Below are 16,141 nucleotides of genomic sequence, written 5' to 3'. Positions count from 1 at the left end.
TGAATTAATTCTGATCAATCTTCATATCATATGTATAATAACATTCTTAACTTTAGTCGACAATTTTTCTATTTCTTTGAACCGTCTTTTTACGATCTCCTTCTTTCATTTTATAATTTTCAACTTCATTGTTTCTATTATTTAGATCCGTATTTGCCTCGCATCTATCCGATAATTCGAACAGCTCTTTCGAGATCCACATCGCCGAGTCTTCGATTCGAGCCGTTTTTCATTTTTTTTGCGATCGAAGACCGACACTTTTCACCCTTCGAAAATTCCAGTCGAGATCATCGACAGTGTATCGACGTTATTACAGCAAATATAACACGTCGAGGACGAACCTCGTAAGACTTGCGAAGCGGTAAGAACGCTCGAGCGCTTTCGATAGTCCGATGATAATTTACGAGGAGGTTTTCCAGATTCTGTAATTTGAACGGAGACGTGGAAGCGATGGCCGTTTCGCGGGCCGGCCTCGCGACGGGGCGTAACGGGCAAAGGCTCTTATTGCCTCTTCGAAACTCTGGTCCTCGGAACCAGCGACGGCAAAATTTAATAGTCGAAGTTACGAATAAAGTTAACTCGGACGAGTTGCCTCGACAACGCGTTGCCTCGAAACGCAACAGCAATCCGAAATAATTGTGGCGGGGAAGAAAACTTGGGTCGAGATTACGCGAGAAGCGGATCGACCGTAATAGCTACGCAACTATGTAAACGTTGTTGGAGCATATTTTTAATAAAGCGATTACTCGAAAATAACTTTACTCGAAATTTTTAACTACTTTACTTTTTCAAGGTTGGTTTCGGTCGCCCGACTCCGCCTCGAACGCGACTTATCGCTCCCTCCGACCCCCCTTTGCTCTCGTTTTCGCGGAAAAATAACGATCGACCCGCCATATTGATCTTCTTTATTAAACAAAATTCACCAACGACACAATTCGCATTCGAAAAACTCGTAGCACGAACGTTGGTTCAAGCTTTAACGATATTATATTATAATTCGATTCGATTCGATAATTGCCTTTTTCGACTTGCAAACATTTACAAAAAACATTGATCGGACAACTCGAGATGACACGTTGCTAAATAATACGATAATTAATCGGGATACGTTGATTTTAATTTTAATTTTCAATAATTCGTTCGGGCGAAGGCTGTTGCCCCGACCGAAGCGAAACGAATTTATCGTGGAGAAAGGGACGATGGATAGTTTATCGCATGGCGCAAGCAAGTTGAAAGCAATCAAAGATACAAAAGGTTTCAATAACCGGGGAGTGGGAGGGGAGGAGGGGTGGCGGCTTTTGCGCCAGGTCTGCTCGCGCGTCATCTCCCAAATGGATTTCGCATTGTTGTGCCGGAAGCTGCACGCCACGCTTTATTTCCCCTTTTCTCGCCGCGACGACGTATCACTCGTATCCCTGACACTGGAATCTCCCCCTCCTTCGCCGTCTTCGTCCTTCTCTTTCGAGCCATTAATTTGTTGAAATTCAACGTAGGATGAATTCTTCCTCTTCGTTTATTTTATTATACGCCCGACCGACAATTTTGGCTCAGCAAGAAGATAGAGATTCCCGTATTCGAAATAATAGGAAGACAAAAGTGGTCGGATAATGGAATTTTCGGATAATAGTTATTCATTGATTCGAGTAGAAATGAACGAAATCGAGTGTTTCTCTCAACATCCCGTATCTTTTTAGCCGTATAAATTTTTTATCGTAAGCATAGAATCCGCGCCTCGAACCGTGTGTTGTTTCGCCACTTTCAACATTTTTAACCTTTTGCCTTTTTTCGCTCGGCCGAATCAACAACTCGAGACGATTTCATTCGCGAATTGACGTATAAAAGTTTTTATATTCTAATATTTTATGTGTGTTTACGTATAAAGAAAGAAAATATTTGTCGAATATTAAAATCTTATATTATATTTTAATAATAAAGTGATTACCAAGATGCATCCTCGGTTTCCAATCTCTTATTATTCTTATCTTTCGTTCGTTCTATGTTCTTCTTACTTACTGCTCTCTATTTTCATCTTCCTTCCCTCTATCGTCAATTCCTTCAGGAATAAAAATAATTTCGTTATTCAATAACGAAAAATCAAACTCATCCTCGCTCGAACTAATTTCATTATCGTATTCCATGCTCACGAAACTCGAAAACTTTGAAAATAATATTTCTATTTCCACCGACCGTCGAACTCGGATCAATACTGAAAACGTATTTTTCGATCGTCTAATTTGAGATAAAAAAAATCTAATTATAATATATCACATAAATAGCTTACGAATCTACTCGTGCGAAGCGACTATTTTAAAAAAATCAAACGTAAATAAATGTCGTCGCCGAATCGATCCAAGCGATGCCTGAAAGTCACCTTTCGTGTTATTGCGTCAACCGAGCGGCCTCAGAGCGCGCCGTTCGAGCGCAGAGTTAAAACTACGCGTTTTCGTTCACTCGACACCGTTCTTCGCTTCACACCGAACCGATTACGTTTAACCGTACACGGCGAACACAAGAAAGTATAATATTTATTACATCTGAATACATTATATTTACGTTGCAATCGAAGTATGTCAGGAAAGTATAATATTTATTACATCTGAATACGCGTGTACGTTGTATTTACATTGTAATCTATCGTACGTCGTGATTTACATCGCATATAAACATCGCTACGAAACGGCGGAAACATACGGATAATAGAACGTCGGTATATTAAGGATAATGGATATCTCTACTATATATTTATTTCAATAGTTGATTGTTCAAGTTTCTCGACTGAACTCGGTCGATACTTTTTGTTTATTTCCATTCGATCAGTCGAATCGGTTAACGAATGGAAGAGCTTCGACTCTATTTGGAATCTGATTAAAATAGACTGCAATACACGATATTTTCCATTCGTCGTAAGAATTATTATCTCGCCCCACGAAATTTCATCCTGGAGAAAAGGAAGGAGCACTTTCCACCGATACCTCGTCGAATAGGGGGACACGTTTTAAACCCGTTTCGACGAGGAGGGACGCTCTCGGAGAGCTTACAAAAATGGCGCGCTCTCCATTATGGTTGATCGTTTCGAGGCGTTGGAGGAGGGGGGAGAGGCCAAGCGGATCAAAGGTGCCCTTCCAATCGTCAAATGGATTTCCCTTACACACGTCGTTGCCTTCTCTTCCTTTATTCTCGCGTCCAACACTCCGAGGATCGCGCAACTTGTTTTTCTCTTCTCGGGCGCGTCTTCTTTCCCCCTTTTTCCCTCCTTCCTTCTTCTCGCCAACAATACGTTTGTCCGATATAAATGCTCGTTTATAAGCGAGCGAGGAGAGAAAATGCGGATAGAAAATACTTTCGTTCGAGCAATGGAAGGTGAGTTTTTTTCCTCTCTTTCTCTCTTTCTTCTTTTTCGTAAGTATATAAGGTTTAACTCCGTGCGATATTTCTTTTTATAATTTGTCAACTTTTTAATATTTATGTAAACATAGAGCGTGAAGAATATCACTTATGACAATTATTCTCTCGGAATAAATATTTTGAATATTTCGTGAACAGCCATATTCTAAGAGTATTATGATTTCATTTTGATTAAATATTTTTGTTCCATTTTAGAGCGATCGGCCGTGCTAAAAGTGTTCGCTGTTGAAGGATTAAAAGTGTAGAATAAAAAAGAAAATACATGTCGATATATAAAACGGATAACCAAACTATTCGAACGCTTCCGTTTGCTTCCGATTTTCGACGAACAAAATATATAAAGAAAATTTGTTTAATACAAGTTTTGATGCGTAATATGAGAGAAATATCAAGATTAACAAAATTTCAGAATTCAACAATTTGTGCATTATAAACACGCGTTATTAATAAGTTACAAAAGTACTCGAAAATATTCCTTGTTGACAGTTATTATACAAGTGAGAGGATTGCATGATATAACTTGAAGAGTAAGAATAAAAAGAAGAAAAAAATTGCTGTTTTCTTCAAATTATGAACATTAAAAATATACAATCAAAATCACCGCTTTTATCTTATTCACTATATTTGAATCCTTTCCATTAGGAGATCACTTTTTTTTCTGATTGGACTACGAAATTGAGTCTGAATCTGCTCTATTTGGGGAGGAAAAAAAAAAAAAAAAGAATACTCCCCTAATCATCGGTCAACCCGCGTCGGTTGAACGATCTTAAAATTCTTTCTCTGGCTCTTTGTGAAACACGGGGGGGGGGAGGGATATATAACCACGGTAATCCACTTGTTTCGATTTAATTTACTATTCCGTAACACCGGGTAAAACCGGCGATATCGGACATCCGATGCGGTTTTGCGCTATCCTATTAGATTGGTTTCAGCTAACGAGAGCTTACTCCCGCTCGATTTATACCCAATATATTTCAAAATTCTTATCTATAAATTTCGTGTTTAAATAATCGAATTTATCGCGCGTTTTTGCTCGTTGCTGCTGGCTTTTCTCCATTCGTCAAATTTGGAAAAATAGGTTCGGTTATTTAGGATAATTACGAAGTTTAATTTCAATCTCTAATTTCAATCTCCTTTATAAAAAAGAAAAAAATGGAACAAAAATATTTCATCATAATCAAATCATAATATTCTTAGAATGTTCGTCGTCACGAAATATTCAAAATATTTATATATATACAATAATTGTCATAAGTGATATTCTTCACGCTCTATTATATTTGCATAAAAGTACGAGGATAGCATTATTACGATTGGGAATAAATCGTTTGTTGAAAAAGAGAATAAAATAATTTTATTTTGAAATATGGTACGTTTGAACTCGCGCTTATTGACTCATATTCGAAAAATATTAATGTTTAATCTCCTGTTTGAAAGTATTCAGACACTTTATTTTAACTATAAAGAATTTTTCTTTAGGATGTTGAACCGACACGTTGTGGATGCATCGCTCGTGATTTTCTGAATCCCAAAAGCGACGATCCATCAGAAGACGAAAAAAATGAGCCTCATCCCTGAAGAGGGATATATATATATATACTCCTTTATTCATATAAATTAATATATAATTTTTATTATTAGTATAAATTTTATATAATAATATTTAAATAATAACTTAATAAACTAAAAAAAAAAAAAAACTTAATATTAAAATATTTATAAAATTAAAATTATATTTAATTATTTAAATTTATACTAATATTAAAAATTATATATTAAAATATATGAATAATAAATCAAAAAAATTATTATAAAAATTGATTGATTAAATAAATTATATTACGGTTTTAAAATTAATTGTATTGATGACAATGATCTTGTTCGAAAAATCTCCGTTAATTTTAAAATATTGCTCGACGAATTGTTCTTTCCATTTTTAATAATCCTTAACTGTCTTTTTTTTTTCATTGGCAACTCACTTTACCGCCCAAAATTCAAACCTTTATACAGAAAATTTCTAATTCCCTGAGCGCGTAAAATTCTTTCGAGCATAAGAAAATATCGATTATTATTCTCGAGATCGAAGGACCCCTCCCCAATTTTAAAAACGAAAATGAAGTTTACAGGTATTCCCGGAATATAGGGGAGAGAATTGTATTTCGAGCATAAATTTCGATGGCTAACCCCGTGGGAGGGGCGGAGGCGGGAGAGGTAACAACCACCCTAACTTGCCGCTCATCGCGTATTCTAGTCAGCAGTTTCGGGAGAGCGGCCCGATCCAAAGCTGGAACTGGGTCAATATTTGCTCGCCAATCTGAGAAAAGAGCGAAATACGGCCGCAAGAGAGGAGAGGAGTGCCTTCCCCCTCCCTTCCACTGTGTCGAACGAAGTGGACGAGATGCCAGGTGGCGGCCTCTCGATTCGGCCTTTCCTTGCTTCTGATCCCATTTAGAAATTCTCACCTGGAATTCGATTCTTGCCTTTCCCTCTTTCTCAACTCCTTCTCTTCGATCCTTTCCTCCGTAGAAATTGCGGGATCGAGTGTTATTGTTAACCGAAATATTAGCGACTTGTACTTTTAATTGTTTCTATTTAATCTTACATCTTCTTTTTGTAATAAGTTTCTTTTTCTCGTATTGGTTCAATTGTTCTTTTTAGAGAGAAGCGAATAATTTTTGTGCGAGTTTAAGTATTGTTGAAAAATTCAGGCACGGAAACGAAAATCTTGAGAACAAAGATAAATCGAAAGCGAAAGTTTGCAGCGTTTCGAAGTTGCGCTTACAAAGCTCGAAAGAAAGATAGGAGTGCAGATTGCACGGTGATCCGTGAAGGGAATAATTCGTTGTTCCTTTCCCAAGAAATCGATTAAGAAACAATCGACGTTAATCGATAGATGTGCATCTATTCTTCTGCTATAACAACGAAGTATGAAATCTTAACCCGTTTCGATATTTACAATTATTTTTAAGGAATAAAATATTCGAGAAGTTGTAATTTCTCCGCGCTGAAACCATAAAATTTTATTAAAATTGAATATCTCAATGAACTTACGTTTTGATTAGATTGGAATGAATTATAGGAAAAAACGAGTATTTCACGCGACACAATATGAGAAAATATAACGAAATTTGTTTTCGAAACTAGAATAGAAGATAAGAAGAAGAGACGGTTTATTTTTCTCCTATTCGTGAAAAATTGCGTACGAAGAAATAGATCGACTTCTATCCACGGACTTCTTCGCACGAAAATAAAAGGCTAGAAAAACATTTCGATTCTCGCGAAACGAAAGCTTAGACGCGAAAAATTAACGCGAGTTTATAAAAACGAAGATCGAACGGTATGGGAGAAAATGAGATGATCGAAAAGCGAGTTTTTCCTCCATTTCTTTCCTTCCTTTCATTTCCATATTTTCAGATTCATTTTTTCGAGAGAAATTTGACTCGACTCGTTTTCGCGCGTATCTACGTAAATGTTTACCTTGCCTTCGAATTAACGCACGCTCGAAGGAACAACGCAGAATCGGGCGACGAAAATATGGAGATCGATTCGAAAGAGAGAGAGAGAAAGAGAGAAGAAAGAAGGAACGAGAATGAGAATAATATTGTACGCGTTTTTATTGCACTCGTTGTTCCGTCTCGTCCACGCGACGGAGGGGGAAGAGACGACGTTGGCCGGGCTGGGCGAAAAGAGGGAGGAGAAGGAGGAGGAGGAGGCGGAGATGGGTATGGAGGAGGTGGGGATGACGGAAGAGGTTATGGATCCGAAAATAAAGATAACCGATTTGCCCGACGTGGAAGAGACAACCGAGGAGTTCGATCCGAGTTGGGACAAAAACAAGGTAATACGAGACGTGGCCTATTACATACGTGGCCACAAATTTGGCGATTTCGATCGTCGTTATTTCAAGAGGTACGAGGACGCGGCGAAAAAACCGTACGAGGAATTCCCCAAGCCGGCTCTGAGATCTCTGCACTGGGAGGTGCACAGGTTGGACAATTGATCGTAATTATTATTTACTTTCTTCGATCGAATATAATTGGAAATTCCAAAATTACCATATAAAAATCCAACTGGTTTTTAAATGGAGTCGATATTTTTTTTTTTTATTCATTCGTTAATGCTTCTCGATGAAAATTTGAAATTTGGAAAATGCGGGTTTATTTAAGTTAATCGAGTAAAATGGAGGGAAAGATTATTTATTCGTACGTGTTTCCTTCGATCCGTTCGACTCGATTGTTTACATCGTTTATTCCCCGAAATTATTTATACGATCATATCGTTTGAAATGGCATTTTCGTGTATAGAACGAAATGTTATTCTATATCTAGTTAATTGATACGTATCGAGGCAAAGTGAATTATTTTTTTAAAAACGTTTCCTACTCTCGCTATCGATTTATACACGTTGGAACGATGCGCAATTTGAAAAAAAAAAAAAATCAATCGATCAGTGGTTAACCGATATTTTAATTCGGTGATTCGATCCAGGTTTTCGATTTCCGCCGGATAGATCGGTTTAAAAAATATCCGCGAAAGATCGATCGAGTGGGAAAAAATAAACGAATGAAACATAGAAATTTCATGTGACAGATACTGCGACGCGAGTTTCCTCGAATGTCTAAGATATCTCGAGGGCGTCATTGAGCAGACCGCGCTGAAACGGCAGGACGACACCATCACAGCTATAAACGAACAGAAATGGGTGTTGCCCGACAATATGCAGCAGATACAGTCCGTTCAAAAGGAGTGTCTAAACGCGATGGAGCGTGACAAAAAAGTGATGCCGCCGTTCGAAGGTCCGATAGGTAAGTAGAGACCTTTTCCTTTTAAAATAAAATGGAAGAAAGATCAATCGGTCGATAAGAATTTTCATTCTACCTTTCTCATCTTCCTGAAATGAATTTTTTTCTTCCTTTCTTCTTTTCTTCTTTGAATCCTTTCGAAAATTTCGAATAAAATTACTACTGAAGCAATTACTCGTTAAAACGCTCGAACAAAACATTTATTCGTAGCTATTTTCGAACACGATTAAATTATAACTTTGTAACTTTTTAATTATTATATATTATGTACCAACCGTCGATAATCGATGACCACAAATTAGAAGGAGACAAAAAGAGAGAGAGAGAGAAAAATATTCTGACTTCAGAACGATTTCAGTGGCGCACCACGGTGAGTTATTACATGTGCTGGTACACGATGCTCGGCGTTCCAGAGCTGAGCATTTTCGGGGAGCCGTGCGACAATCACGCGAACTGCGAGATGCAGCCAACGGGGGATCCGAGGGCCGATGACACGGAACCGTATGCCTGCGCCCTTTACAGCTTCTGCCCGGATCATTGTTGTCCCATGAAACGTATCGGGGATATGACGGATTGCCACCAGTCTGAGGCCAACCCGTGTTACGCTGGGAACGAGCCAGGTGCGTAGAAATCTCGTAAGAGGATTGCCTGCTTCCTCTTGCCTCTAATTTTCTCCCTCGCTCCGCCTCCTTCTCCTTCTTCTCTCTCCCCTCCCCTTCCCTTCTTGGCACTTTTCCAAGATATCGGAGTGACGCAACATATTCTGCCTTTTTAACGATTCGTGGCCTTTTTTCGATCTTTCTCTTGTATTTTCTTTTATTGAAAGAAACGAAAAGGAGAAACGAAGGTGATGATGATAAATTTGCATTTGATTAATTTTGTTTGCGTTCTTTTTAAATTTTTATCTATCTCGAGCGAGGAGAATTTTTTTTTTTTTTTTTTTGGTTATTCGCGTGTTCATTCTGCACGTTGAAATATTTTGCGTGAGTATATAAATAGTGTAGTCATAAATACAGTTTACGTTATTACGCCATAATTTTTGAACAGAAATTTATTTAATATTCACACAAATATGCTCGCAAGATTTATAATACGGTTTATTCGTTTCAAAGGAAGGGAAGTGAGTTCGCAAACGATTTTTTTTTATCATTCCCTACGTTGAATATTTTGTATAAATAAAAAGTGTAATTATAAAACACTTTACATTTGCTGTAAAAAAAGATTCAATGATATAATGGAATGGCTTTATTATAATAAAATTGTACCAGAAAAAAGATTAACTTTTGAGAATAGAAACTTATTTAATATTCACACACAAATATATCGTGCATTAAGCCTAATCAAAGAATTATCCGAGTTTATATCGACGCTTATAATTTAGTAATATTTTTCACACATTTCAGCCTGGCTGGGGAGAAATCAACGTCGTTCCAATTTGAAGAATTTTTCTTGTCGGCCGCGATATTATTGATTATTATCGTGCCAAACTTGAACTTAAATACGGTCCAATAATCGTGAAGAAAAATACATCACGTCACACAAGCTTCTACACACACATATACACCTCGGTCGAAAGAGCATTCGATACAATGCGCAAGATAAATTCTTTTTCTATGATATATATATATTTTATGAATTAGAATTATTATTAATTTTTTATATAATTATAAAATAAGTGAAAATTGGTGGTAAAATTATACATATATTTTATATTATAATTATTGAATTGAATTTAAATTTATATCTAATATTATTTACTCATTTATTTATTAATAGTATCATTTTTAGTAAAAATTCCTCTGCACGTGTTTCATGGATGATTGCTTAAAGCTCGTGTTGAAGCTTCCATATCATGGATCAGTAATTTTGGTAATCAATTATGTTAAAATTAGGTAGTTACGGATTACTTATAGTTAATGATACAACGTATATTTATATTAGTATTTTAATTTCAAGATTAACATATTCACATCAATACGATGTCAAAATCATCATAAAATCACAGAACCGACAATGTTTATAAGAATAACACCTTTTTTTAAAATCAACGTCATCTCATGGATTCAAAATTATTATTATTATTTCTCGTTAAATATTAATTTACAGACAAACAAGTAGATAATTAATTTTATACCTTCATTAGTTTCATTAATACGATATTCATCAAATACACGATCACCAATTTCATTAAATTTATTAAGAGGTTAAGTTAACCTTAATAATTATATACACGCATATATATTTCCTTCTCGAAGGAATTATTTCAAACGATACGATATATCTCATTTTCCGCAGGTAACAGAGAGTGCAAGTTGAACCGAGAGAAGAACCAAGATTTTTTGAGCTTGGTTGGGAATCAGATCAACATCAGCTGCCAATGCGGCGAGCCGGGGTACGAGTGGTCCGCGAGGTACGGGCTTTGCGTGGACGTGAACGAGTGCGCGCGTGGCGAACACCGTTGCTCCGTAGACGAAGGCGAGACGTGTTGGAATATGCCTGGCGGCTACGAGTGCGTTTGCAAATTTGGGTACACGTACGACCAGGAGAAGAGGGCGTGCGTGGTGAGCCCCGAGGTTGCCCTGGTGCTGGCGGGGTGGGAAGAGGAGGAGAACGTCACCGAGGAGAAGAACATTATCGAGATGATCGTGAAAACTCTCGCGAGAGCTGCTGCCAATCGCCCCGTGATCGATCGTTCCATCCTTTTCACCGTGATGGTCGTCCCACGCCTCTTTTCGTTCCAAGAAATAGCCGGGGATGCGATAATACCTCTTTCGCGCTTTTTATCCGTTTTTACCGACACCGTGTAGTGGGATGGAGCGAGAGATGAGACAATTAACGATAATGGATCAAATAATCAGAATTGGATTACGTTAAATTGCGTTGACAATGCGATACATGTAATTTCTTACGGATGATTAATCGTTTTGAAGAAAGAAACTCGTTTCTCTTCATTTTTTTCTCCTTTTCTAGACGTTGTGATTATGTAATACGATGACCGCGTCGTACGAATAAATATTGTAATTTAATGAGGTATAATAGGATGCGATAATCCATTTCGTTGTAACTTACGTGAAACAGTTTTTTTATTAAATACTCGTTTGTTATAATTATGTAAAAATGATATCGAGACAATTATTCGTTTCGAAACGAGTAGCGAGAGCGAGTACTTGCACCTGCAGCAATTCAAATTTTAATCTTGGCGTGCGATGGTGGCGCCATTTCATACGTTTCTTGCTCTATCGCGGCATCTCTAGACGATTATTTGCACCGGGGTGGGAGAAAAACAATATTCTCTCGTTGCTCGCGCGATATTTAGCATAGTAATCGTGGATGGAAATGGAAACCTCGTAATGCAAAGATCTCGCTCGTAGAAAACACAATGTTTTTCTTTTTTTTTTTTACACGATTCTTCGCGTAACGAAACCGGATAAATTCGATCCCTTTGTAACTCACGGTGACAAATGTAACTTTATCGGGAAATTTATCACGGTTTGAGGGTGTTTAAAGGGAATACGAGGTACATAAACTTAGCATTTAAAGGGTAGTTTCACCTCTACGCTCCCCTTATTTTTCTCGAGAAAAACGACCCTTGACGGCAATCCAATTTTCCTCGCGCAGTCAGTTTAAAACGATCGTGGTTGCATATCGTTAAATGTACCAATCCAATACGAAAATCCATGCGATTATTTCTTTTTTTTAATTAGAATATTGCTATTGGATATTATCGATATTATTGATTTAATATTTTTTGTTGTAATAGAAGGTAGTCTTGTTGTAATTCACCAATTGTTGTTTTATTAAAGTTAATATCTATTTAATTTTTTACTATTTTATAATCAATCGATCAGATATATTGTATTTTCTAGAAGCAGTCTAACCATTGTATCAATCAAAATCGATCAAATCTGCAAAGACACAAATTTAATGAACAATTCTTTGCAATTAAAACATTGCAAGAGATCAAAATGTGTAATTAAAATCGATTGGTATCGGAAAAAAAAATTTAATGAACGATTCTTCACAATTAAAAGTTTTAATTGAAATTTTAATTGAAACAATTTGCATATACGATCGAAACTGATTGAAGGCAAAAACTTAACGAACGATTCTTTATAACTGAAACTAAGGCTAAAACGATAGATTAATTTAAGATTGATCGATGTCGGCTAAACATGTACATACTGTTTATTATCGAAAAGAAGTCTCGAGAAAGGAATGTGAATCTGATTGGTTAAATTGAAAGCTTTTTTGTTTCATAGTATTTGTCGCAATTATCCTAATTCAAAATACGATGATCTAGAATGATTTAGAAATTCTGGTAAAAATTAAAAACTAAAAAGAGAATAATTCCATCAATTTATCATTACATAATGGTTATAACGATATAATTGGATTCATATAGAGATATATATAAAAAAAATATAAAAATTTCTATTGAATAATTCAAAAAAGAAATGAAAAACGAAGAAAGATGATAGTTTTAATTAATTTAACCGTGATTTAAAAATTCTATATTAATTTAAGATCTAATGATGAACTTTGATTAACCTAAGTATAAGTTAAAAACTTAGAATTTTAACTATAAAAATTAATGTATTAGAGTAGGTATAAAATCCAGAGAATTCTAACGTATTTAATATAATATAGAAATTTTTTTATTTTATCATTAATATGCATAGGTTAATTTATAAATGTCTTCTTTTTTATTCGAATAGTTAAAATAATAATTGTACATATAAAATATTTCCTAACATAATTTCATAAATGAAAATAATTTTTACGATTTTGAATGTTCAAATTATAGTTCTGTTGCGTAGCGTGTGGTGTCAGGATCGTCACAAAGGGAAGTGTGAGTGGGGATAGGCGGCCCAGCGAAGGACCTCTTGCCCCTCTGCCTTCCCGCCATTTTCTTTTCAGTTTTCGAGCAGTGAACAGTTGCTTCGACATCGAAAGAAAATCTTCAAGACTTAGCATCGGAGGAACGAGTCGTAAGGCAGTAAAAATCGATCTTTCAACTCTTGTATCGCGTTTCAAGCATGTTTCAAAATGAATTTAACACTCTATGGGAAAAGGAACATGTGATAAAGTGATTTAACGTAGCGAGAGGGATCACTTTAAGGAATTAGACTGGTGATGCGTAGGCGAGCATAAAGACGTTACTTTTCTACGCTATTAACCATTTTTCCGCCCTTTGAACGCTTTCATCGGGAGCTGCTTTAAAAGAATTCTCGTTTCCGTGTGTAAATTCAATCATTTTCCAAGCATTTTTATTTTCCTCAACTTTTTTGACTCGATGTATCGGTTTTTTTTCTTAAATTTTTTTTTACTTTTTTGTACTTTTTCCTCGAAGTTGAGCTATGTTCGAAAAAATTCTTTAAAAAAAATTCCTTTTAACTACCGATAATTTTTCCTTTCGCGAATCTAATTTTTTTTTTTTTTCAAAAGATTTCATTAAGGGGAAAACACTTGCTAAGCTACTTATAAATTGAAACGTTTCGCGTTGTTCGACAATCTTCTTTTTTAAAAATGTAATCATATTTAATCACGTCATTTTTTTCCCTTATTAAAACTTTGATTTTTTTAAATTATTATAAAAGTTTTTTTTTCTTCTTTTTTAGGAAGAAGTTAGGAAACAATCAACCGAGTCTGATTTAACACACGATAAAATACTGTTGGATATCTTCGACTCATCGTGGTGTGCTTTGAGTAATTCTACCAGAGAGTTTCCTTAACAAGAGTGTATACTATTAGCAGGACCATGCATGATAGTTAACTCCTCTCATTTCACTTAGAAATTTCCTTAGACAGAAATTCAAGCTGTTCAGACCAGAGTTGAACAACAGTCGACAAGTCGGTCAAATACACGAATTCCCCGGGAATGATATTTTTATAATCAAAATAAAAAGTAGAACAACAAGTTAATCGACAAATTTTAAGCGTGAAACAATCAACGAGAACTTGAAACCGTGTTCTTTCCTTCTGTGCTGCAAAGCGAAAATAATTCGGTCGATACGTGTTCGTTGCACGTGCATCGAGCTTCTTTTTCGAACCGATAACGCATTCTCGATCTGTACGGAAGCATAATCGGAAAATATCTATCGAGAAACGTCGGATCGACCATATTGGAACGCGTTTTCTAGTTATTTGTTGCTACACGCCAATTCATAATTGTTAACACGCGACGTCTCGGCCTAATAATTTCATAAATGTTTTCTTGCTAAACAGCCTGCTCGATTTAAAATTCTAATTTCGCGTGCAATCTGCTGCTGGCGCTGTATGCTTTGCTACACATTCGTGCTACACGAATATAAAGTCCATGATGCGAGTTCACGACCTAATCGAATAGAATTAATTCTTCACGAATTTTAACTGTTTTCCCTGTTTCCATCCGTTTAACTTTTGATTACATATTGTAGGTTTAGATATGTTGATACACGAGCATATATTCATCGACATCGATAATTATTGCTGTACAAATAGGAATTAAAGTTTTTAGATGATTAGCAACTTATTCGTGGATCAAAATTAAATTGAAATATTTTTGTCCGATCATTATGATTTATTTTATTATTCTCTAGATTTAAAAATAGGAATTATACTGTCAAATTGCGTTATTTTCATTATGTTCTCTCAATAGAAGCAGTTTTTGCTATCATTTCTAGATTTATTCATGGATTACTGGTTCGTTATTAAATGTAAAATGATTAAAACTTCAATTTACTATAATATTTATTGGAATAAATTTAATATTTTTTATCTAAACATTTTTTAGGATTAATATCAATATGTTACTGTGATTAACCAGATTCATATTATTGTCGAAATTCAATTTCATCAATAACTTCGTTAAATAGATTAATTTATTTTAGAAAAGTTATACGATTTTATTTAAATTTGATCGATCATCTTTGGAACGATTAGATAATTATATTTTTTTTTAGATCATTCTCACATTGAAGTTAAATAAGCGAGAAGGATTTATGGAGGTGTTTTTGCTGATTAAAAAGAAGAGATAAAAAGAAATAGTGGAAAAGCAGCGTTATCAAATCGTACGTGTCGTTTTTTACAAAAATCGCAAGATGTTTATTCTGCTGCAAGATAATTTGTTATTGGAATGGATTATTAATCTACTGATGATTAAATCGTGATTAAGACGTATATACACGTGCAATGATTGTATAATGATTGTCGATCCGATCTTTGAATTGTGCGTTTTGTTTCGACGAGTTTTGTCGAGTTGTAAAAAATTTTAAAGAGGATAAAGCAGATTCGAATTTTCGTAATTTCGTTCCGTTCTGAATTCTATTTAAGCAATCGATATCGATATCCATAATCGGAATTGCAAATTTTGAAAGCCGCAATTGCTGCGATAGATCCTAGATTTTCTATTCATAATTCTCGAATCGTAACGATTCTATTTTCTTCCCCTTATTTTTTTTCCCTACTTTGTTCAAAAGTTAAACCAACTTTAAAATTCATATTCTAATTTATATTCGATTTGTGTACATATGACGCCACGGACAAGATGTTCCATGATACAATATCGTTCGTATGACGTCACGAACGGAACGATAGTCGATTAGATTAGGTTAGGTTAGGTTAGGTTAACGTGCGCGACCTCTATTGGAGAAACGAAACTCTCGGGAATTATTGTACAAGATTCCGTACTGAAAATTGACAACACTGTATTTCTACTCTGGAGAATTACTCTTAAGAATTTTACTCCCAAACGAATTCATTTCCTTAATTCTATAATACTCGTGTCGAAATATTCGTTGTGTAAACAATAATGAAACGTCGATTATCCTTTATTATTCAAACATTTTCCATTCTGGAACAAGTATTCAATAAAAAACCTTTTTTATTTTCCCCTTCCAAATTACATTATAATTCCTTCAATTCTTTAATTCTCTCGTTAAATTTACTTTCGATTAT

The 16,141-nt window shown here is 35.4% G+C and overlaps 1 protein-coding gene and 1 long non-coding RNA gene across 2 annotated transcripts; one reads left to right on the top strand and one right to left on the bottom strand.

Moving 5' to 3' along the window:
* Positions 1 to 1,841: 1,841 nt before the first annotated feature.
* Positions 1,842 to 2,437, bottom strand: LOC133666305 (uncharacterized). The gene is made up of 2 exons (XR_009830310.1): positions 2,282 to 2,437; positions 1,842 to 2,206 (listed from the first exon to the last, which is right to left on the bottom strand). It is a non-coding gene; the product is annotated as an uncharacterized LOC133666305 (long non-coding RNA).
* LOC108003264 (uncharacterized) lies at positions 2,200 to 12,668 on the top strand. The gene is given in 6 exon segments (XM_062076583.1): positions 2,200 to 3,360; positions 4,885 to 7,392; positions 7,995 to 8,209; positions 8,554 to 8,826; positions 10,502 to 10,971; positions 10,973 to 12,668. Coding segments are annotated over 5 exon segments (1,464 nt in total). The 5' UTR covers positions 2,200 to 3,360; positions 4,885 to 6,994; the 3' UTR covers positions 11,081 to 12,668.
* Positions 12,669 to 16,141: the final 3,473 nt, after the last annotated feature.

The sequence above is a fragment of the Apis cerana genome, linkage group LG6 (assembly GCF_029169275.1).
Source record: "Apis cerana isolate GH-2021 linkage group LG6, AcerK_1.0, whole genome shotgun sequence".
NCBI classification, from domain to species: Eukaryota; Metazoa; Arthropoda; class Insecta; order Hymenoptera; family Apidae; genus Apis; species Apis cerana.
The sequence above is the reverse complement of the archived record's forward strand: the minus strand, read 5'-3'. Positions and strand labels throughout refer to the sequence as shown.